Source organism: Schistocerca nitens, chromosome 2 (genome assembly GCF_023898315.1).
Source record: "Schistocerca nitens isolate TAMUIC-IGC-003100 chromosome 2, iqSchNite1.1, whole genome shotgun sequence".
Classification (NCBI taxonomy): Eukaryota; Metazoa; Arthropoda; class Insecta; order Orthoptera; family Acrididae; genus Schistocerca; species Schistocerca nitens.
In genome coordinates this window covers 238942363-238966429 of record NC_064615.1, presented here as the reverse complement: position 1 = coordinate 238966429, position 24067 = coordinate 238942363, and the positions used below count along the sequence as shown (strand labels likewise).

Sequence of the window (24067 nt, the reverse complement as noted above, 5' to 3'; positions counted from 1 at the left end):
GCAAATGTCATCATGAAAAACACTAAGTTTATCTTAAATAATTAATATGAAGTACGAAAAATAGTGGCCAACTTACGTATTTTGGATCTCCTTAAATAAAAATCGCCCAGTGAAACCTATTTGTTCACTAGGAGCGTTTTCACTCAGTATTCACGTAATCAATCCTATTTTAGACGAAAACCTATGTAATTCTTCATAATTCACGTTACTTACTTATTTATGCAAATTAGAGAAGTCAATTGACAAACTTCTAAAAAACAGCCTTTTTGTAACAAAGAATTATTCTGTCAAGTCAACAAATCTGTCTGTCATTTTAATAACATGTTAAATTATGTCACTCGATGCAAATTAACAACTTTTCTGCACAAATTATGATAACAGATGTACATGTGACTTATAAACTATATCTCTTTTTAGTAGTTCTTTGACAATGTTATAAATACAAGCAGCGAGGAGGGTCGAGAGAGCAGTCGGAGGCAGTCAGAGCAGTCGGAATGTCACTTTGGTGAAGTGTGTTTCTGTGTTATTGTTTGGCAAAACAAGTCAAAGAACATGTAAAGGAAGTACTACTTTGTGTTGTGTTATGGTCTTTGGTGGACAGTGGAATTAATATGGCCACTAAAGGAATAAATGTTTGATGTTTACATATGTGTTGGTTTCGCTCGTTCTTTATCATCAAAAGCACATGAAAAACACGGAACCTCATGTGTTTACCCTAGACAACCAAATTTAGAGCCAGCATCAGCAACGAGACACCGCAGCGATCCAGCAAGCAGCAGCGATTACTACAATACAATATTTTGTAATGGCGCCAACCTAACATCAAGTGCTAACAAGCTCCGTAAATGGGAGTGAAATAGTGCGTTTATCAGCAATTAGCAAAAGATATCTACGACGTACTTTTGGCGGACCATTTACAAAAGTGGGGGCTCGTCCGGGATGTTTAAGTGCATCGATGATAGTAGTGCAGCGATAAATTTCGTAAGTGCTTAGCATTCCAAAAAAAAAAAAAGTTTATTTGTGCAGTGTGTCAACAGTGAAAATATGTCAAAAATAAATAAATAAATTGTGTTTGTGCGACTACGAAAAACTATCATCACACCGCTCGGAAGATTAACGTCTGGATTATGTCAATGGAATTCATCAATCAAGATTTCAGCTTCGATAAAACTGAATATAAGTGAAGAAAGCCAACAAGAACACCGATCACGACATCATAGCATAAAGCAAGGTATTTTGCTGTTGTCATTTATAATAAATAACAGTGAACATGTCTGTACCTGAGAGTGATGAGATCGTAAGAAATGTAAAAATTGAACCAGGGGATGGGGAACAATTAAACTTAACAGAGTGGCTAGCAGGGTTTGCAAGTCAAATAAGCTCGCAACTTAAACAATCAATTGAAGAAGTACGTTTGGATTTTAAACAATCAATAGAAGAAAACACAGATAGACTGAATAAGCTAAGTTTGGATTTTAAACAATCAAATGAACAAGTAAGTTTGAAACTTAAAGAAAACACAGACAGACTGGATAAGTTAAGTTTGGATTTTGATCTATTAAGTACTCATCTCAATGAGAAGTGTGAGGAAGTTAAAACTACTCTCAGTAAGAACACTAGTGAACAGTTGATACACTTCAGAAAAGAATTTCAAGTTAAAGTTGAAAGTTTAAATGAAAACATACAAGCGAACACAGACAGCATTGCTGTCATCTACAACAGAGTAGATACTGAAGCTAAAAGATTAGATCAGAGAATAGATAAAACATCAGAAAACCTTAGACAGGAATACAACCTGTACACCACTAATGTAGATACAAAAGTAGAAAATATACACACTAAATATACACAATTGGAGGACGCATTGATGTCCAAACAAACGATTTACAATCAAAATACAATGAATGGGCACATCCAAGTGAAATGCTTTCCTGGTGAAAATCTGCACCCTATTGACTTTATTCACCAATGTAAGGATATGTTTGTTGTAGGAATGTCTGATAACATAAAAATTAAGTTAGTAAAACGGTTTCTAGAAGGGGAGGCCCTATCCTGGGCAAATGAGAATAATGATTCTTGGAATACTTTTGAAGAGTTTGAAGCTAAATTTATTTGCAAATTTTGGTCACAATCCATACAAGTCAGATTAAAGTCAGAATTTCTAAATGGACCAGTGTATAGAGGGAAAGTAGGGGGAATGCAAAAATTTTGCAGAGATCAATTGAAAAAACTTGCTCACTTGAATAACTCTTTTGATATTATGACACAAATTGATGTTTTAAAAAGAAGATTACCAGAGAGACTGCAGTGGGAATTGGTCCATGGACCAGATGATTCAATGGAAGAGTTCCTGAAATTTGTAGATAGATTAGATAGGGCCTTGGAAAGAGAAAGTAACCAAAGTTTTGGCTCTGGCAACAACCAGTATGGGGGGTGGAACAGGAATGTAAATAGAGATTATTATTGGAGGAGAGACTTTGAAAATTCTGGAAATAATGCTCCAAATAGGGGAGATAGGAGATATGAAAATGATTTCAGAAACAATACACAGGAGGGAGGATGGAGGAGAGATAACAGGAATGATAGAAATAGGTATTGGGGAAGAGAACAAGAGAGAAGGGGGTTTCTTGAAACTAGTGAACAAAATGGTAACTACAAGCAGACAGACCGAGGGAACCAGCCGGGAAACGGTGGACAGTCCCACTAGATGTCCGTAGTTTTGGGGCTAGACAATATTATGACAGGACAACACATAACCGAACCTGGAAAAGGAGAGGATACAATGTAAAGAGTAAATACCATGAAAATACTGAAGTTGTTAGAATGAATAAATTAGAATTTAATAAAAGGTTTTGGGATACTATGAGTAAAAGTGATACAGTTAATAAAAACTGTATTCAAGCACAGGTAGTTGGTGAAAGTGCAGAAGTTGAAGGTATTGCAGAGTTCCATAGTTGGGCTGAAAAAGATACTGGTGTTAATAACAAGTCAGACACACCACAAGTAGAATCTATTTTGGGGGGTTTATTAGATATGAAGGGGGATGACGAAGTGTTTAATGGAGCCAAAGACTCAATTGCTGAGATTCAGATACATAGGGGGGAAACTGAAGATGGGGTTGTTGTTGTTGACGAGGAAGAAGTAATAGAGGGACATTTAAATAATGATCCTAAATCAAGTGATGTTATTGATGAGAGTGTGGAGGAAGAAATAAAAGTATTTGTAGAATTGAAAAGTGATGATGTGGTAAAGGTAAGTGATGTGACAAACATGGGTAATAATGAGGTTAATTTAAGTGAAATGCAGACTAGGGAATGTGTATCTGAGGACAAGCTATTGCCTATTGGGAACTATGAAATGCTAATCTATGAGAATGGTAATACTAATAATATTAAAGAAAATATAAACGGATGGAATGTAAATGTGTGTTTTCAAGAAAAAGGGGAAAAGTTTTTAGAAGTTTTGTGCAACAACTATGGAAACTGTATAAACAAAGATGTCTTTTGGAAAGAATTAGCAAAGGTAAGTGCAACCTTGTATCCTACATGGTGGACAAGAATCCGTAGTGGACTTTATAAAAAAGGGGGTGAAAACAGTAGGTTGTTAAGTGACAACACAGTGTTAAAAGGAACAGATGAAAACAAAGGTTTATGTTTAAATGTCAATGCTTTGCAAACAGAGAGGGATGTGTCTAAGTGTAGGAAAGAGGAATTAGACTTAGGAACTAAAGGAATTGAAAATGATCTATTGTTTGAAAATACTGAAGTAGACAAAGATGTTGAGCTAGGTTATCTATATGTTAAAGTAAACATTGACATTTGTCCATTTGAAATAAAAGAAAGCCCAAGTCCTAATGCGTATAGACTTATCTTTCCCAGATCAAGAAGGTTATTTGGACTAAGAAACATCACTGAATTGAAACCATATAAACATGATTAAGCACATTTCCCTGTTTAAATACAGTTACTTACCCATTTTCCATAAAGCATGTGATCAGCAAAGATTTTTACTGGATGTGTCAAGTAGCAACTACCACTCATACTACAGACCCTGGAAAAGTTCCAGATTTCTGAGAGAATGTTTTTATATTTTTATTGTCACCATTGAATATTAAATTTGGAGACATCTTCTTTACTTGCAAGGGGCAAGTTTAACCATGCACCCAAAGAGGTGACAAACATTTATTACTTTCTTTTTGTATTGTTGAATATGGGACATGATTGCACCAAATAAAAGACAATGTAAAAATTTTGGTGCAAGACCCATCATTGTGTTACTATTGTTTTCTTAGACATAAGATTTGTGGACAATTTTCTACAGCTAATCAGATGTTCACCAAGTTTGATGTTTGTGTTATGTTGTGACCAATTTAAGTGTCCAATTTTAGTATTCATATGTTCTTGTACTATCTTGAATATGTGTCTCAATGGGAGACAAGTTTTTTTTTTAAATATTTTCTTTTTTTTTTAAAGGCATATTATATTCATACATGTGACTTCTCTAGTGTTTGTGTTTATATATCATGTCCATACTTATAATTATGTTCTTTGTTTTCATTTTCTTTATGTGGCTCAAAAAGAGCAGACAGGTGGAATATTTTCCTATGGACATCTGACCTGTCCATCTATGTAATATATTTATGTTCCTTCTATTATCTTGACTAATCTGTGACTCAATGAGAGCTGACTTTGAAATAATTTACATATATATTTTTTATATATCTTAAAATCGCATGTGATATATTTGTGTCTGTTTTTTGATCATTTTCCATGTGGCTCACTGGGAGCAAAGATTAACATTTTATTTTTACTTTCATGTATTACTAAATATTTTTATTATGCTGTCATACTGATTGACATAACACAAAGTGCATTTGAAACAACACAACTAAAATATTTTCAGGAAAAAGTCATTTTGAAACGGTGTAACGGTTGTTGTATACATACACATTATGCATAGTAATTGACACATTTGTCCTAGTCGGCTAATATCATTAACATTCTGTAAATGATATTACCCGAGGGGGGTATTGTAACGGAACATATTAAAGGCTTTACTTTAATGAAGTATGCGATCCCTTCCAAATTCAACCAGTTTAACGAGTATTTATGATTATAGAAAAGTTATTGTGTATGTTAACAATGATTGCACAACATGTCTCCATAAACAGTCAACCCATTAAATTATACTGAATAACTGACCCACACAAAAGTTTATATCACTTGATCACTGATACAGCAAATGTCATCATGAAAAACACTAAGTTTATCTTAAATAATTAATATGAAGTACGAAAAATAGTGGCCAACTTACGTATTTTGGATCTCCTTAAATAAAAATCGCCCAGTGAAACCTATTTGTTCACTAGGAGCGTTTTCACTCAGTATTCACGTAATCAATCCTATTTTAGACGAAAACCTATGTAATTCTTCATAATTCACGTTACTTACTTATTTATGCAAATTAGAGAAGTCAATTGACAAACTTCTAAAAAACAGCCTTTTTGTAACAAAGAATTATTCTGTCAAGTCAACAAATCTGTCTGTCATTTTAATAACATGTTAAATTATGTCACTCGATGCAAATTAACAACTTTTCTGCACAAATTATGATAACAGATGTACATGTGACTTATAAACTATATCTCTTTTTAGTAGTTCTTTGACAATGTTATAAATACAAGCAGCGAGGAGGGTCGAGAGAGCAGTCGGAGGCAGTCAGAGCAGTCGGAATGTCACTTTGGTGAAGTGTGTTTCTGTGTTATTGTTTGGCAAAACAAGTCAAAGAACATGTAAAGGAAGTACTACTTTGTGTTGTGTTATGGTCTTTGGTGGACAGTGGAATTAATATGGCCACTAAAGGAATAAATGTTTGATGTTTACATATGTGTTGGTTTCGCTCGTTCTTTATCATCAAAAGCACATGAAAAACACGGAACCTCATGTGTTTACCCTAGACAACCAAATTTAGAGCCAGCATCAGCAACGAGACACCGCAGCGATCCAGCAAGCAGCAGCGATTACTACAATACAATATTTTGTAATGGCGCCAACCTAACATCAAGTGCTAACAAGCTCCGTAAATGGGAGTGAAATAGTGCGTTTATCAGCAATTAGCAAAAGATATCTACGACGACTTTTGGCGGTCCAATTACAAGGGGGACGAAAATATAATAGTCATGGGCGGCTGGAATGCAGTTGTAGGGGAAGGAGTAGAAGAAAATGTTACAGGAGAATATGGGCTTGGGACGAGGAATGATAGAGGAGAAAGACTAATTGAGTTCTGTAACAAGTTTCAGCTAGTAATAGCGAATGCCCTGTTCAAGAATCACAAGAGGAGGAGGTATACTTGGAAAAGGCCGGGAGATACTGGAAGATTTCAATTAGATTACATCAAGGTCAGACAGAGATTCCGAAATCAGATACTGGATTGTAAGGCGTACCCAGGAGCAGATATAGACTCAGATCACAATATAGTAGTGATGAAGAGTAGGCTGAAGTTCAAGACATTAGTCAGGAAGAATCAATACGCAAAGAAGTGGGATACGGAAGTACTAAGGAATGACGAGATACGTTTGAAGTTCTCTAACGCTATAGATACAGCAATAGGGAATAGCGCAGTAGGCAGTACAGTTGAAGAGGAATGGACATCTCTAAAAAGGGCCATCACAGAAGTTGGGAAGGAAAAGATAGGTACAAAGAAGGTAGCTGCGAAGAAACCATGGGTAACAGAAGAAATACTTCAGTTGATTGATGAAAGGAGGAAGTACAAACATGTTCCAGGAAAATCAGGAATACAGAAATACAAGTCGCTGAGGAATGAAATAAATAGGAAGTGCAGGGAAGCTAAGACGAAATGGCTGCAGGAAAAATGTGAAGACATCGAAAAAGATATGATTGTCGGAAGGACAGACTCAGCATACAGGAAAGTCAAAACAACCTTTGGTGACATTAAAAGCAACGGTGGTAACATTAAGAGTGCAACGGGAATTCCACTGTTAAATGCAGAGGAGAGAGCAGATAGGTGGAAAGAATACATTGAAAGCCTCTATGTGGGTGAAGATTTGTCTGATGTGATAGAAGAAGAAACAGGAGTCGATTTATAAGAGATAGGGGATCCATTATTAGAATCGGAATTTAAAAGAGCTTTTGAGCACTTACGGTCAAATAAGGCAGAAGGGATAGATAACATTCCATCAGAATTTCTAAAATCATTGGGGGAAGTGGCAACAAAACGACTATTCACGTTGGTGTGTAGAATATATGAGTCTGGCGAAATACCATCTGACTTTCAGAAAAGCATCATCCACACAATTCCGAAGACGGAAAGAGCTGACAAGTTCGAGAATTATCGCACAATCAGCTTAACAGCTCATGCATCGAAGCTGCTTACAATAATAATACACAGAAGAATGGAAAAGAAAATTGAGAATGCGCTACGTGACGATCAGTTTGGCTTTAGGAAAAGTAAAGGGACGAGAGAGGCAATTCTGACGTTACGGCTAATAATGGAAGCAAGGCTAAAGAAAAATCAAGACACTTTCATAGGATTTGTCGACCTGGAAAAAGCGTTCGATAATATAAAATGGTGCAAGCTGTTCGAGATTCTGAAAAAAGCAGGGGTAAGCTATAGGGAGAGACGGGTCATATACAATATGTACAACAACCAAGAGGGAATAATAAGAGTGGACGATCAAGAACGAAGTGCTCGTATTAAGAAGGGTGTAAGACAAGGCTGAAGCCTTTCGCCCCTACTCTTCAATCTGTACATCGAGGAAGCAATGATGGAAATAAAAGAAAGGTTCAGGAGTGGAATTAAAATACAAGGTGAAAGGATATCAATGATACGATTCGCTGATGACATTGCTATCCTGAGTGAAAGTGAAGAAGAATTAAATGATCTGCTGAACGGAATGAACAGTCTACTGAGTACACAGTATGGTTTGAGAGTAAATCGGAGAAAGACGAAGGTAATGAGAAGTAGTAGAAATGAGAACAGCGAGAAACTTAACATCAGGATTGATGGTCACGAAGTCAATGAAGTTAAGGAATTCTGCTACCTAGGCAGTAAAATAACCAATGACGGACGGAGCAAGGAGGACATCAAAAGCAGACTCGCTATGGCAAAAAAGGCATTTCTGGCCAAGAGAAGTGTACTAATATCAAATACCGGCCTTAATTTGAGGAAGAAATTTCTGAGGATGTACGTCTGGAGTACAGCATTGTATGGTAGTGAAACATGGACTATGGGAAAACCGGAACAGAAGAGAATCGAAGCATTTGAGATGTGGTGCTATAGACGAATGTTGAAAATTAGGTGGACTGATAAGGCAAGGAATGAGGAGGTTCTTCGCAGAATCGGAGAGGAAAGGAATATGTGGAAAACACTGATAAGGAGAAGGGACAGGATGATAGGACATCTGCTAAGACATGAGGGAATGACTTCCATGGTACTAGAGGGAGCTGTAGAGGGCAAAAACTGTAGAGGAAGACAGAGATTGGAATACGTTAAGCAAATAATTGAGGACGTAGGTTGCAAGTGCTACTCTGAGATGAAGAGGTTAGCACAGGAAAGGAATTCGTGGCCAAAGGAATTCGTGGCGGGCCGCATCAAACCAGTCAGTAGACTGATGACCAAAAAATTTTCAACAAAAAAAAAAAAAAAAACAGGACAGGGCTAACATGTGCAGCACAGTATTTCAGTATTCTGCTAGGAACTCCATCATATCTATGAGAGTCCTTAGTCTTCAGTGATTTAATTATTGATTCAATCTCCCCCTTGTCAGTATCACAGAGGAGTATTTCAGATATAAATCTTGGAAAGGCATTTTCGAAGAGAGGTATATGATTCCCTGTAGAAACGAAGTTTTTATTTAATTCACCAGCAAATCTCAGAAAATTATTGTTAAATACTGTACATATATCTGATTTATCAGTAACAGAAATATTTTTACTACGAACTTACTTTATGTCGTCGACCTTGTGTTGCTGACCAGACACTTCCTTCACAACTGGCGAAATGGTTTTAATTTTATCCTTTGAATTAGCTATTCTATTTGCAAACCACATACTCTTTGCCTTGCTAATAACATTTTTAAGCCCCTTACAATACTGTTTGTTATGGGTTACTATAGCCTGATTGTGACTACTTCTAACATTTTGATGTAATTCCCACTTTGTTCTACATGATATCCTTATCCCACTAGTGAGCCACCCAGGCTGACTTTTACTCCTAGTACCCTGTTTAGAGCGTTTTGATGGAAAGGAACTCTCAAAGAGCATGAGAAATGTGTTAAGGAAAGCATTATATTTGTCATCTATGTTATCGGCAGTATAAACGACCTACCACTCTTGTTCCTTAACGAGGTTTAAAAAAGTCTATTGTCGTCGGATTAGTTTTTTTACATAGTTTGTATATAACATTTGTTTGAGTACAAAAATCTTGTCTATGGCGAAATAAAAATGTTGTCTATAGTGGTGATTTTCTTACTCAATCACACATAATATTAATATTGAAGTCACCACATACAATTAATTTTTGTACTTTCTACAAAATGAATCAAGAACACTCTCTAGCTTGAGCAGAAATTCTCTGAAGTCAGAGTTAGGGGACCTATAAACAACAACAATTAGAAGTTCAGTTTCACTAAATTCAACTTCCCCTGCACAACACTCAAATATCTGTTCAAGGCAGTGCCGTGACACGTCTATGGACTCAAATGGAGCACTGTTTTTTACGTACATGGCCACTTCCCCAACCCCGCAAGGAACTCCTTGAAAAACAGCCAGCTAATCTGTATCCTGATAAAGGAAGCCTCTGAGTTGTCAAATTATTTACATGGTGCTCTGATATACCAATAATGTCAGAGTCTACATCTATAACCAGTTCACTAGTTTTATGTCTAATACCTCTTATATTTTGCTGAAATATGTTAATTCCTTCCCTATCTGGATACCTGACCTCCTCCGAAGGTGATTGCTTTATTAGAGAAACTTTCTTTAAGCTGGTATACCTATCAGCTGACTTCTGTCTAAAAAAGCACCAACTACTACAGGAATTTTTCCATGAGTGATTCCACCACCACTCACTACACTGTCACCTATAAACTTTGCCGGCCTCCTCTTTCCATACCTACTCAGGCGCAAGCCATGCCTAGTAAAACCCGATCTATTGATAAACGCAACTGGCACCACTGCAACGTGTGCCATGCTCTCCGCCATCAGTGCCTTCTCCCGTCCCATGTTAACACGCCTAACAGCGGCATTAAGATAAGGCCGATTATGACGCTGAAACAGCTGCACGAATTGCACATTGGTGCCACCAGTTTGAGTAGCTATCTTTATCAGGTCACCATCTACATCATATTCCCCGTCCCCATCAAGACTATTCCCTGCTCCAAACACTGCCTTCTTACCAATTGCCAGTTCTCATTCTCCAACGCTCTTCACCATCCTCGTCCTACTTAGTTCCTCCTCTGCGTCTTGTAATTGCACCTGATGCGCATAGATCGTGTGCTCCTGCTCTTTTGCAAAATTCTTACGTAATTCCCCTATTCTGTCAGTCATCTGAGCCAACCCTACACTATGTTTCACAATGCCGGTGACCTGGTACTCACTCCGCAACACTTCCTGCAACTGCTCGCCCACACCTCTGCCACGCGAACTACCTAGCAGCGGAACCTTCTTCTCTCTGTTAGAATTTTCAACTGACTTAGGCTTCCTAACTGCTGAGGACTGCTGCATGTTTCCTACATCTACAGCTACAAGAGGCTCCTCTCCACTCAGCTCTGACAGCTATTCAAATCTAGTGCTTGTACACAAAGTACAACTGTCTGAATATCTCCTCCTCCTAGCTTTCTTACCAACCGCCGGTTCCCATTCCCCAACGCCATTCTCCTTCCTCAAACTATCTCGTTCCTCCTTTGCGTCTTGTAACTGCACCTGAAGAGCACAGATCGTATGCTCCTGCTTCTCTATCAGCTTATTTCTGGTAAAAATTCTGCATTCCCAGGATAGGATCTCGTAGAATGCTCACTGGCTTCCCCACTGCATTCCGCCCAATGAAAATACTTTAAACAAATCCCACACAGTAAGCCACTACTCACAAACCTACGACAAAGCCCACAGTTCTCACTCCTGGTAAAATTGTAACAGTTACTGAAAAAACTAAACGTCTACGTCACCTAAGTTCAGTTACAACCGTAGTACTATTTAAAGAACTAACATTAGTGATATCAAAATTCTCCCTCCACTAAGAAAGCAACAACTTTTATTGATACACTAAACGACAACTAATACCAATACCACCACAATTTCATACAATTTCTGAGCTAAAACCAAAAATTTAAGCGGCCACTGGAACACTCAATGAAATTAAAACAGTGAATGAAAATTTCACTGACGTATTTCACTAGAAACAATGAGAAATGTCAGCTGAAAACTACCACGCGAAATTTTCTAAACGAATACAACGCACAAACAACTCAAAAAACATAGTGGACGTAAGTTTCCAAAAGTTTGTTAAACCGTTATTTCGTGAGAAACAGCACGAGACACCGTTGAAAACTACTGAATTTAATAACCGTACAAGACTATACAAACAACTTTGTCAGAACTTAAGAACCGCTACAGCTGCAACTGCACGCGCGAAATGTAAACACACTGCTAATATTTGGATGAACGATTGAAAACTACTAAATTTGATATTCGAATATAAGAGCTTTGTCAGTACTTAGCTTTATAACCGCCACAGCTGCAACCGCACGACGCGAAATGTAAACACACTGCTGAGGCCTGAGATTTGGATGAACGACGTAAGCACACTAAAGAATAACAGACCACTCGAATCAATAACACAGAAAGAAATACTGATATAGATGCAGATTCACTAATAAGTTACTTTTACAGCAAATATTAACACAAATTGGCTTTAAGAAAAAGAATCTGAAGTCTAAAACTTTTCTTCCTCATCCTCCGTACAGCTCGGATCTTACACCTTCCCACTTCCATCTGTGTGGTCCAATAAAGGATGCACTCCTCGAGAAGCAGTACGTAGGAGATGCGGAGGCTATTGATGCAGCAAGACATTGGCTCAGATAGCGACCAGCAGAGTGATACCATGCGGTGATGCAGCCTCTTCTACTGAGTTGGCGTAAGGCTGTCACTTTGAATGTAGATTATGGTGAAAAATATGGTTTTGTAGCCAAACGAGTGGCGAATAATATGGTACATTGGAACCCTGAATACAATCAACATGCTTTAAGAAAAAGTGTGTTGCACTAGTTATTGACCCCCCCCCCCTTCGGATTATTGTCGGTCTTGGTTCAAATGGCTCTGAGCACTATGGGACTTAACTGCTATGGTCATCAGGCCCCTAGAACTTAGAACTACTTAAACCTAACTAACCTAAGGACATCACACACATCCATGCCCGAGGCAGGATTCGAACCTGCGACCGTAGCGGTCGCGGGGTTCCAGACTGTAGCGCCTAGAACCGCTCGGCATTGGCGGTCTTCATCACGGCTCTAACCTACCACCGCTGTGATGCAGCATCGGTTGACGTACAACCACCACATCCTTGGACACTTATGCATGCAGATAGTGCAATCCTAGCCCAAGAAACATGGCATGACTCCAATATAAAAACAAACCTGAACGGACACACTGGCTGTCAGTGGGTTGTGCCTCAATTTCCCCAACATTGAGTACCAGGAAAGTAGTTCCCAAACCAATGGTACTACCAGACTCAGTCATCGAGAGTTGCAGAGTATGCTTTTTAAACACCTATCATCCATTATCATCTCAGAGTCTGACGCTACTTCTGATACTTGGGCGACGGTAAACGCATGCAATGTGACGTAACAACATGAGAAAACTCTTTACACACTGGAGACGAAGATGCTCCGAAGCGCTCTCGGATTGGCTTGATATGCCCAGGTTAGAAACGAGGACGGCGGAGCCCCGCCGTCAGCCCACAGACTCGCACTCACCGTTGGCCCTGCGGCCGCCGGCGTCGTCCTCCGGCGCGCGCTGCGGGAGTCCCCTGCCGTAGCCGGAGCCGTCGGTGACGAGGCGCGCCCCCGCGTCACCCCTGTCCAGAGGCGCCAGCAGGTGGTAGCGCGGCGCGCCCGCCAGCAGGTGGCGCGTCGACTTGGACATGGGCCACGCCTCGTCGTCGCCGGGCTGCGTGAAGCGGCGAGGCACTGTCCAGCGGCCGGCGCCGGGGCGCTCCGTGCCGGACTCCTCCTCTGTCGACACGTGTGGTTCGTACAGAATGACACGTCGGACGAGCACTGAAAGAATAGTCAGCTAGCAACAGTGATGGCGCCATCAACCTAGTGACGATACACCTTTGTGTAACCACTAGCATACAGTGTGTTTTCACAAGAGAGTGGAAAAATGCGACAGGACATAGAGACTGCTCCACTGAACAATTTGAGATGGGGAACCTGGGGTCGAACAAGACAGCTTCAGGAGATATGGAAGTAAATTCATCTACCACTTTGTCTAGCATTACTAAATGGCTCTGAGCGCTATGGGACTTAACTTCTGAGGTCATCAGTCCCCTAGAACGTAGAACTACTTAAACCTAACTAACCTAAGGACATCACACACATCCATGCCCGAGGCAGGATTCGAACCTGCAACCGTAGCGCCTAGCATTACTAATTTCCAGCTTATTTACAACTAAGGCGCGAACAGGTTTACACGCACTGTGCTGTTTATTTATATGTACATTCTTTATTTCCTGCAAGGAAACGAGGAGGAATGGCCTGATTTCCAGGAAGTCATGACGCAGGTTTTGTTTACTTGTCCATAAGGTGCCTCTGTTGTATAGTATTTAACTTCTCCCATGACAGAACGTGCTATGAATCGACATACATTCATTACTCAGTGCTATTCAGAGACATACATTACAATACGATGGAGGAATACCGGTACAGTATTTCCTGGTCGCTGGATTGGCCTCCGAGGTCATCTGACCTGAGTCTCCATGTGTGTGTATGAATTCCTAAGGGACTAAACTGCTAAGGTCATCCGTCCCTAGACTTACACACTACTTAAACTAACTTATGCTAAGAACAACACACACACCCTTGCCCGACGGAGGACTCGAACCTGCGGCGGGAGGGGCCGCGCAATCCGTGACATCGCGCCTCTAGCCGCACGTCCAATTCGCGCCGGTCCTGAATCTCCGTGATTATTTCCTATGAACATATCTAAAGTCACTTGTTTAAGAGACCCCAGTGGATACGAAGATGGAATTACACTAATGGCTATTAAAATTACTACACCAAAAAGAAATGCAGATGATAAACGGATATTCATTGGACAAATATATTATACTAGAACTGACATGCGATTACATTTTCACGCAATTTGGGTGCATCGATCCTGAGAAATCAGTACCCAGAACAACCACCTCTGGCCGTAATAACGGCCTAGATATGCCTGAGAATAGAGTCAAACAGAGCTTGGATGACGTGTACAGGTACAGCTGCCCATGCAGCTTCAACACGATACCACAGTTCATAAAGGGTAGTGACTGGCGTATTGTGACGAGCCAGTTGCTCGGCCACCATTGACCAGACGTTTTCAATTGGTGGGAGATCTGGAGAATGTGCTGGCCAGGGCAGCAGTCGAACATTTTCTGTATCCAGAAAGGCCCGTACAGGACCCTCAACATGAGGTCGTGCATTATCCTGCTAAAATGTAGGGTTTCGCAAGGATGAAGGGTAGAGCCACGGGTCGTAACACATCTGAAATGTAACGTCCACTGTTCAAACAGCCGTCAATGCGAACAAGAGGTGACCGAGACGTGTAACCAATGGCACCCCATACCATCACGCCGGGTGATACGCCAGTATGGCGATGACGAATACACGCTTCCAATGTGCGTTCACCGCGATGTCGCCAAACACGGATGCGACCATCATGAATCCGTAAACAGAACCTGGATTCATCCCAAAAAATGACGTTTTGCCATTCGTGCACCCAGGTTCGTCGTTGAGTACACCATCGCAGACTCTCCTGTCTGTGATGCAGCGTCAAGGGTAACCGCGGCCATGGTCTCCGAGCTGATAATCCATGCTGCTGCAAACGTCGTCGAACTGTTCGTGCAGATGGTTGTTGTCTTGCAAACGTCCCCATCTGTTGACTCAGGGATCGAGACGTGGCTGCACGATCCGTTACAGCCATGCGGATAAGATGCCTGTCATCTCGACTGCTAGTGTTACGAGGCCGTTGGGATCCAGCACGGCGTTCCGTATTACCCTCCTGAACCCACCGATTCCATATTCTGCTAACAGTCATTGGATCTCGACCAACGCGAGCAGCAATGTCGCGATACGAAAAACCGCAATCGCGATAGGCTACAATCCGACCTTTATCAAAATCGGAAACGTGATGGTATGCATTTCCCCTCCTTACACGAGGCATCACAACAACGTTTCATCAGGCAACGCCGGTCAACTGCTGTTTGTGTATGAGAAATCGGTTGGAAACTTTCCTCATGTCAGCACGTTGTAGGTGTCGCCACCGGCGCCAACCTTATGTGAATGCTCTGAAAAGCTAATCAGCTGCATATCACAACATATTCTTCCTGTCGTTTAAATTTCGAGTCTGTAGCACGTCATCTTCGTGGTGTAGCAATTTGAATGGCCAGTAGTGTAGTTCAAATGGTTCAAATGGCTCTAAGCACTATGGGACTTAACATCTGAGGTCACCAGTCCCCTAGACTTACAACTACTTAAACCTAACTGACCTAAGGACATCGCACACATCCATGCCCGAGGCAGGATTCGAACCTGCGACCGTAACAGTCGCGCGGTTCCAGACTGAAGCGCCTAGAACCACTCGACCACAGCGGCCGGCATGGAATTAGTTGCCAGAATTATAGCTGCCTGTGATATGACTCGAAACACACCAGGGACATTTTGTCGGGGTGCGTCAGAATCTTGTTCGCCGATGTCATGCTTGCATTGAGGCTGATGGTCGTCAGTTTCAGCACATTTTGTGAGATACAGACAAATGGTACGTTCATTGCATCAATAATGGTATTTGCAATTAACTAATGTAAATAAAAAAGTACACAGCAATGTGATTTTATTCCTATTATCTCCTTTAGCTGGCTTCTCCGATAGCAGGTTCCCTACCTCAAATTGTTCAGTGGAGCGTCCTTTATGTCCTGTTAAATTTTTGCACGCTCTTACGGAAGCGCCCTGTATATTCCCTTCCGTAGTAAGTATTGTATGAGAAACAATCAAATGAAAACCACACACCCGCCACAGCGGGAGCATGGATTGGTTCCATTCAAAAGTAACCACCACAAGTGTGAAGACATTTATCGCACAGAGAGACGAGACACCCACTCTTACTCGTCCGTCTGAAACCAGCTTCCACACATGTCTTTCTTCAGCTCGCCATAGACGTGAAAATCACACGGCGAAAGATCCGGGCTGTACGGAGGATGTTGCGGTGTTTCCCAAACCAGGCCTTCGTATGATTGACGGTGTGGGGTCGGGCTTTATAGTGGATCATCACCTTGCATAGTGCCACAGTTTCGAGCCCGAAGGAAAATGGCAAAGACAACAGTGGAAACATCCACATCTCTCCCACCAAAGACATCCACAGCTGTGCACACAAATTCTTCGACTGCAGGGGCCCCTCTGCTCGTCGAGTTCCTGCAGCGTGAAACCACAATGAGTGCGCAGTGCTATGAAGACACTTTGAAGAAACTGCGACGTGCCGTAAGGCAGAAACCTAGGAATACTGTCAGACGGAATCATCCTGTTGCATTGTAACACCCGCCCTCGAGCAGTCAATCGGACGAAGACTGCTCTGCAGCGATTTGTTTGAGAAACACTGCAACATGCCCCATGCAGCCCGGATTTTTCCCCGTCTGATTTTCACAACTTTGGCGATCGGAAGCAAGACATGAATGGATGTCGGTTTCAGTCGGACGAGGAACTGCAAGAGTAGGTGAGGTTGTGAATCCGTCAGCAGACGACCGCATTCTGTGAAAAAGGAACTAATCATCTCATCTCCCAGTGGGATAAATGTCTTAACGCGTCTAGTGAATACTTTTGAGTGGAACCATTCCATGGAACCGTTGTGGCAAGTGTTCGGTTTTCGTTTGGCTGCCCCTTATAGATTGTTTAACACAGATCGCTTGTGAGTTTATTAACAGCATACGATAACCAGCAGTTTAGTTGCTTTAGCTCATTTTTATTTTCAGAGACAATGCGTCTTCTATAACTACGTTATTCATGGCTTATGATCATTCTGTGAGATTGTAATTGCTGTTCCTGATACATTTTACTCGATTTTCAAATATATTTTGTAATTATTCACTTATCACAGAGCCATCAAATGATGATGGAGTTGGTGTAAGCATTGTCACCTGTTCCCGTGTTATTGTGCGTAATATTGTTGTTAACTTCTGTTCGTTTCTATTTTTCTATTGTGCGGATTAACTGTGTAGTGTTTAATATCAGTTCTGTACTTCAAGTTTTGTCATTGCTAATAACGATAATCATCGCGCAGTGGTCTGTCACACTCGACAGGGATCGAGTACTACTTTTTCCTTGTGTGTGCGTGTACGACGTACGTGGCGCTCATTTACCGAATGAATCTTCCCTGTGCATGCCTCTGCCCTATTACTGGGAAACTAGAGGACGCCAGCCCGCAAGAGGGTGCGTTAGCAGTGGTGGGCGGGAATATAGCGGGGTGCAAAGCAAGCAAGAATAGTGTCTGGCAGCAGTGTGGAGAGTTGGAAGTCCGGTTCTACCTAGGACGTGTAAGCGCTCTGTTGGGCCAAAAATAGTTGGTGGTGGCGGCCTAGCCTGTGTACTATTATTGGCGGCATCACGCTACTTGTAGTTCAGTTGTCAGCCAGTGTACCACAGGAGAAAGCGAGCCTGCTGGGGGAACCGTTGCCTACCTATATTGTGGACTTTATGGTGAGCCCTTCTCTGTAACAGGCAGTAATTTTGTTCTTAAGTGACGTGTGACGCACTGCATCCTGGTTCCTTTCGGATCAACCCGGTATTTGCGGTCGTTCCTTGGATATTCCGTTGTGAGTGACGGCTTTCGTTTGTACTTTTCTACCTGGCTGTGTTTAACCGTTTCCCTCGACACATCTTCGCGATCTGTGGCGAACATGCATTGTAATTTGGATTTTGATTCTTACCACGTTACTGGGTAGTGTGGCTTGGTTGATTGTTGACGCAAGCCACCGCGCGGGCTAGCCGCGCGGTCCGGGTCGCCTTGCATGGTTCGCGCGGCTGCCCCTGTCAGGGATTCGAGTCCTCCCTCGGTCATGGGTGTGTGTGTTGTCCTTAGCGTACGTTAGTTTAAGTTAGATTAAGTGGTGTGAAAGCAAAGGGATTGATGACCTCAGCAGTTTGGTCCCATAGGAACTTACCAGAAATTTCCAAATTTTTACGCAAGCCTGTACTTGCTGTTACAATATTTCTGTAAGCTACTTGTTTGGCATATTACCTACATAGTCTTGCCAGCCTTGTTTTATTTACTGGTGTTTTGTGTTTTATTATAACGGTGTTTAATTCTGTTTAGGTCCCGGCGGAGGTTCGAGTCCTCCCTCGGGCATTGGTGTGTGTGTTTGTCCTTAGGATAGTTTAGGTTAATTAGTGTGTAAGCTTAGAGACTGATGACCTTAGCAGTTAAGTCCCATAATTATGAAAAGAAAGTTATGTTTAGCTGTGTGTACTACAGGACAGAGTAGCCATTATTTAATATCTTGTACATATACTGAAATCAAGAGCGAACCAGGAAATGGGCACCTCTGTACGCTTTAATTGGTCTTGTAGATTTCATAATCATTTTTGGTAATGTATATTCCTCGTTCATTTGTGGAAAAGTTATGTTTTTGTAAGGCAACTGGCCAGCTGATTACACTTGTTAGTAGCCTTTTGCCGAAGTAGCCATCTTTGTAGTAATGCTATTGTAAATTGTGTTTTCGCCGTTTCTACTTGTTGGGCTTAGCTACTTCTTTCTCTATATTTGGTCGGCTGCTGCCGTTGTTTGCTTGCCTATAAACGGATGAGATTAAGTGTTTGCCTTACTTTGGCTTTGAACATTTCAACTGTTCATGACACCGGCAGGGGCCTATGTATTTATAATTAGTTTTCCTTATTCTTTATAAGTTCTAGACAATTTGCTGTGAAGGTCTCTTGTACTTCATACCTCGCACTTGGTGATTTTGATCGACCATTGCGCCTTAAGGTTAAAATGGCTCTGAGCACTATGGGACTCAACTGCTGAGGTCATAAGTCCCCTATAACTTAGAACTACTTAAACCTAACTAACCTAAAGACATCACACACATCCATGCCCGAGGCAGGATTCGAACCTGCGACCGTAGCGGTCGCGCGGTTCCAGACTGCAGCGCCTAGAACCGCACGGCCACTCCGGCCGGCTCTCGTATCCTGCACGTTTCCTAAATGTTATCAGTTTTTTGATTAGTGACTTGTGTTCTCTTAGGATTGGTCAGTGTTGCCGTAGACTGGTCTTTAGGGGCGAGGCTTTACGTTCCTTAACAAAATTTGTTCAAAATGGTTCAAATGGCTCTGAGCACTATGGGACTTAATTGCTGAGGTCATCTGCCCCCTAGATCTTAGAACTACTTAAACCCAACTAACCTAAGGACATCACACACATCCATGCCCGTGGCAGGTTTCAAACCTGCGACCGTAGCGGTCACGCGGTTCCAGACTGTAGCGCCTAGAACCGCTCGGACACTCCTGCCGGCAACAAAATTTGTATGCAACATTTAATTACTTGAAAGTGGTTAGTCGTGGCAGACATTTATCATTGAGCCTTAACCCGTTTGTGCAGTTGGTAGGAGTAGTTATTTGTTTGACCAAATGAAGTTCTACACTGCTGGCCACCGTAAATGCAACACCCTGAAGGAAGCATCCAAATCAAGTGAAATTTACACCATGGGTTTGCTGCGATGAGATATGCAATTGATTAGAATTTCAGCACAGACGCACATCACGCGCGCCTGTGGCGCCACCTCATAGCGCCATTTAAGGCTTGGCGATTTCGACGAGTGTACGTTCGGCACGTGTGTTTACCTTGTGGTTGTTTCACAAGACGATCAGTTATGCCTCGTAGACAACAGCGAACATCGTTTGATCAAGTATCCGAGTTCGACAGAGGAAGGATAGTGGCTTACCGAGATTGTGGATTATCATACAGAGAAATCGCTAGTCGTGTTGGACGAAACCAAACAACTCTAATGCGGATATGTGACCGTTGGATGCAGGAGGGTACGACGGACCGACGTGGTCGATCGCATTCACCTCGGTGCACCACTGCACGTGCTGATAGGCAAATTGTGCGCATGGCAGTGACGGATCGCTCAGTGACATCCCGAACCATAGCACAGCACATTGCGTCTGTAACGCATCATCCAGTGTCTGCGCGTACCATTCGACGCCGTTTACAGCAGAGTGGTCTGTCCGCAAGACGTCCATTGCTTCGTCTACCATTGACGCAGAACCACAGACGTCTCCGTCGCCAATGGTGTGATGACAGACGGATGTGGACGGCAGAATGGAATGACGTTGTCTTTACTGACGAGGAACTCTTGTGTCTGCAGCACCACGATGGTCGGATTCGAGTGTGGAGACACCGTGGAGAGAGGATGCTGGACAGCTGCATTATGCACCGCCACACTGGTCTTGCACCGGGTATTATGGTATGGGGCGGTATTGGATATTACTCTCGCACGCCTCTAGTACGCATTGCCGGTACTTTAAATAGCCGGCGCTACATATCCGAGGTGCTGGAGCCAGTTGTCCTTCCTTACCTTCAGGGCTCGGCCACAGCCATATTTCAACAGGATAATGCGCGACCACACGTGGCACGCATTGTCCAAAGGTTCTTCGTCAATAAACAGATTGAATTGCTTCCCTGGCCGGCTCGCTCTCCGGATCTTTCGCCGATAGAAAACATGTGGTCCATGGTTGCTCAACGAGTGACCCAGATCACATCCCCAGCTGCCACGCCAGATGATCTTTGGCAACGTGTGGAAGCTGCTTGGGGTGCTGTACCCCAGGAACACATCCAACGTCTCTTTGACTCAATGCCGAGACGTGTGGCAGCGGGGATCTCCAACAATGGCGGCTACTCTGGCTACTGATTCTGGCAGGAACCACATATCACAGACGTCTGTAAACGTAATCATTTGATACTTGGTCAACATGTTATCTACAAAATAAATTTTGTTGTGCTACCTCTTGTCTTTCTTGGTGTTGCATTTACGGTGGCCAGCAGTGTAGATCATTATTCGTCGGTTAAGAAGCAACGCAGTGCGGTAATTAATAATTCTCGCTGCAACTGCTTAATACTTTAAATTATTTTGATAAGAAAAGAAATGCGATTTTATTTGGGTCCAACGTACGGCCATCTTTGTTCTTTTTATTATGACCTTGTACCCATACATTTTAAGATTATATGGAATGAGGTGGTGAGCCTTGGGTTTAATTGCATTATTTACTAGACATCAGTGCTCCCTCTATTAAAGTGTGTATTTTACTAATTGTACAGTGTTCAATAGTTTTCCATAATGAACAATGGTTTAAGTGTGTAGAGATTTGTTAGTGAGCGCCCTACTCTGCCCCAGACCAGCTTCCTGCCGCTTCATACATGTTTACCTCTGTCGTGAGGTGACCCTGTCTCGACAGTGTATTGTATGCAGCTTGCTGTGTCTGGTCGCTATACTTCCGCCAGGCTGTCGGCAGAATGTTTAGTATCGTTGTTTTTGGATTTGGTATTTAACATTGCTTACGACAACCAGACCATCTGTGTCATGACTTTAGCACAAGTCGGTGAGAATTTAGTAGCCTGAAGATTTTCTGCGAACGAAATCGGTCGTAGCAGAATAAATGTGTAAGAAAACAGCTGATGTGGTCTTCATTAATCCATAACATTATTGTCAACTGTGGTGCTCAACACGATTCAAGATCATAACCTACTTCACCCGATGAAAGTCCCGCGAAATTACTAATGCGACAAAGTGAAATAAATTAAAGCTCATACATTTAGGTTTGTATACAGTCGATATTTCCACCCACCATACACAAAAATCACATGAAAGTGGGTATATGATAGTGGTATTAAAAGAACCCACCCCACACACTGTAACGTGGTTTACGCTGTATGTAGATGTATTATGGAACTTCAAGTGCTCTATGTAAAGTCGCTTCCTGGCATACGTGTTTGATCGTTTTTGTAGAAACAGCAGAAAATTAAAATTTTGATGGGTAGGTGGGACTTACAAATCTGCTCCTCCACAATGCTAGTCTAGTTAGTGCCTTTTCCCTGCGCCGCTTCACTTGGCAAGTTTTCTTTCGGACATTCACGCAAAAAGAGTTTCACTGAATATAATGAAAAGATCGTATGGCATTGATGGCCGGAAGTCCCCAGATGGGGAAGTTCTGCCATCGCGCAAATCTTTTCAGTTGAGGCCACATCGACTTGCGTGTCGATGATGAAGATAACACAACACCCAGTCCTCGAACGGAGAAAGCATCCGACCCGTTGATTCATAAATAGTAAATTTTCGGTCTCCAGAAATGTCATGATATGCGAGCACAAAACGTGCTCCAAAATTCTACAGTTGACTACATCAGAGATAGATGACCCTTCTTGAAAATTGTAATGACTTGTGCTTTTTCCTATCATTAGGAAACCTTCGACTCTATAGAGACCTACGGTACACCGTTGTTAGAAGAGAGACGAGTTCTTTCGCATGCGTTGTGTAGAATCGAATTGCTGTTCCGTCAGGTCTCGCAGTCTTTCCTCTGTTGAGCGATTTCGATTGTTTTTCTATCCCTTGATCACTTATTTCGATCTGTCATTCTGTCGTTCGTGCAACGATTTAAAGGAGGAACTACAGTGCGAGGTTCCACTCTGAAACAGTTTTGGAAAAAGACGTTTAGTATCTCGGCCTTTTCTGTGTCATCTCTTCCGTTACGTTAGCACATAGCGGTGTATAATGTGATGCATCATTACTTAAAAATAATGCATCAGTGGAAGTAAAATGATGCGAAAGTTTGCGGCTCCTTAATACACTGAGAAGTCACAACTCATGGGCAATCAATGAATGTGACATCGGTCATCGGCTGCTGAAGCCTATGCGTTGTTGTTTTCTTGGTAGTGTCCTGATGGGAATGGCTCATGAAGCTCGAGATTCAACTCGCCGGCGGTTTCTCTCACAGTAATCCGTAGATAGCCCCTATATGCTCTGCAGAGGCGAGTTAACGTCTGTTCGTCAAACAGTTACGGTCGTCATGCATTGCGGTTTATGCTTGTGTAAATATAGTTTCCGCAGTACTGTTGACCCACCCTAGACCTGGCAAACCAGAATTCTTGCGTAAATTCCTATATGCGATGACACATGTGCACGTCAAAGATTATCATTCCACCTTCAAATTCGGTTAACTCGCAGCGTGCTGCCAAGTTCACACATCTGCCTGTAATAGACTGCTCAGATACTGAAGCTACACTCGGCCCATGCACTGCATCTAGCTACATGATTTGAGCGTCATACACGCCACATCTTCAGAGGGGCTTTTGGCTCCTCAGTTGATATCAAAACGATTTCAAATATTAATTGACAATATTTCTAACAGCTAAGTGAATCTCTTCGTCCGCCCCCTCAGCTCAGTGGTCAGCGCTCTGATTGCCATGTAACGGCCCGGGTGGAATCCAGCTCGCCCTGTTCGTCCACGAGACACAGAAAGCTGTAGATACAGGCGCCCACGTAGATGCCGTGTTCCTTGCCTGCCGAAATGCATTCAATACAGTTCTGCACTGCCGCCTAACGAACAAATTACGAGCGTATGGAATATCTGACCAGCTGTGTGCCTGGAGTGAAGAGTTCCTAGCAAACATAACTCAGCATGTCATTTTGAACGGAGAGACGGAGAAGTAATTTCGGGTTTGCCTCGGGGGAGTGTTGAAGGACCATTCTTTCTCGCAGTAGTAGATTACGTCGGAAGTTCCATGAGGCTTTCCGCAGATTATGCTGTTGGATA

General features: G+C 42.2%; 1 protein-coding gene across 1 annotated transcript in view; it reads right to left on the bottom strand.

Moving 5' to 3' along the window:
• Window positions 1-24067, bottom strand: part of LOC126234947 (agrin-like) — a 1214606-nt gene that overhangs the window by 151769 nt on the left and 1038770 nt on the right. The window contains exon 15 of the mRNA XM_049943685.1: window positions 12989-13246. Coding sequence (XP_049799642.1) covers window positions 12989-13246 — 258 coding nt within the window. The remainder of the gene's footprint in view (window positions 1-12988; window positions 13247-24067) is intronic.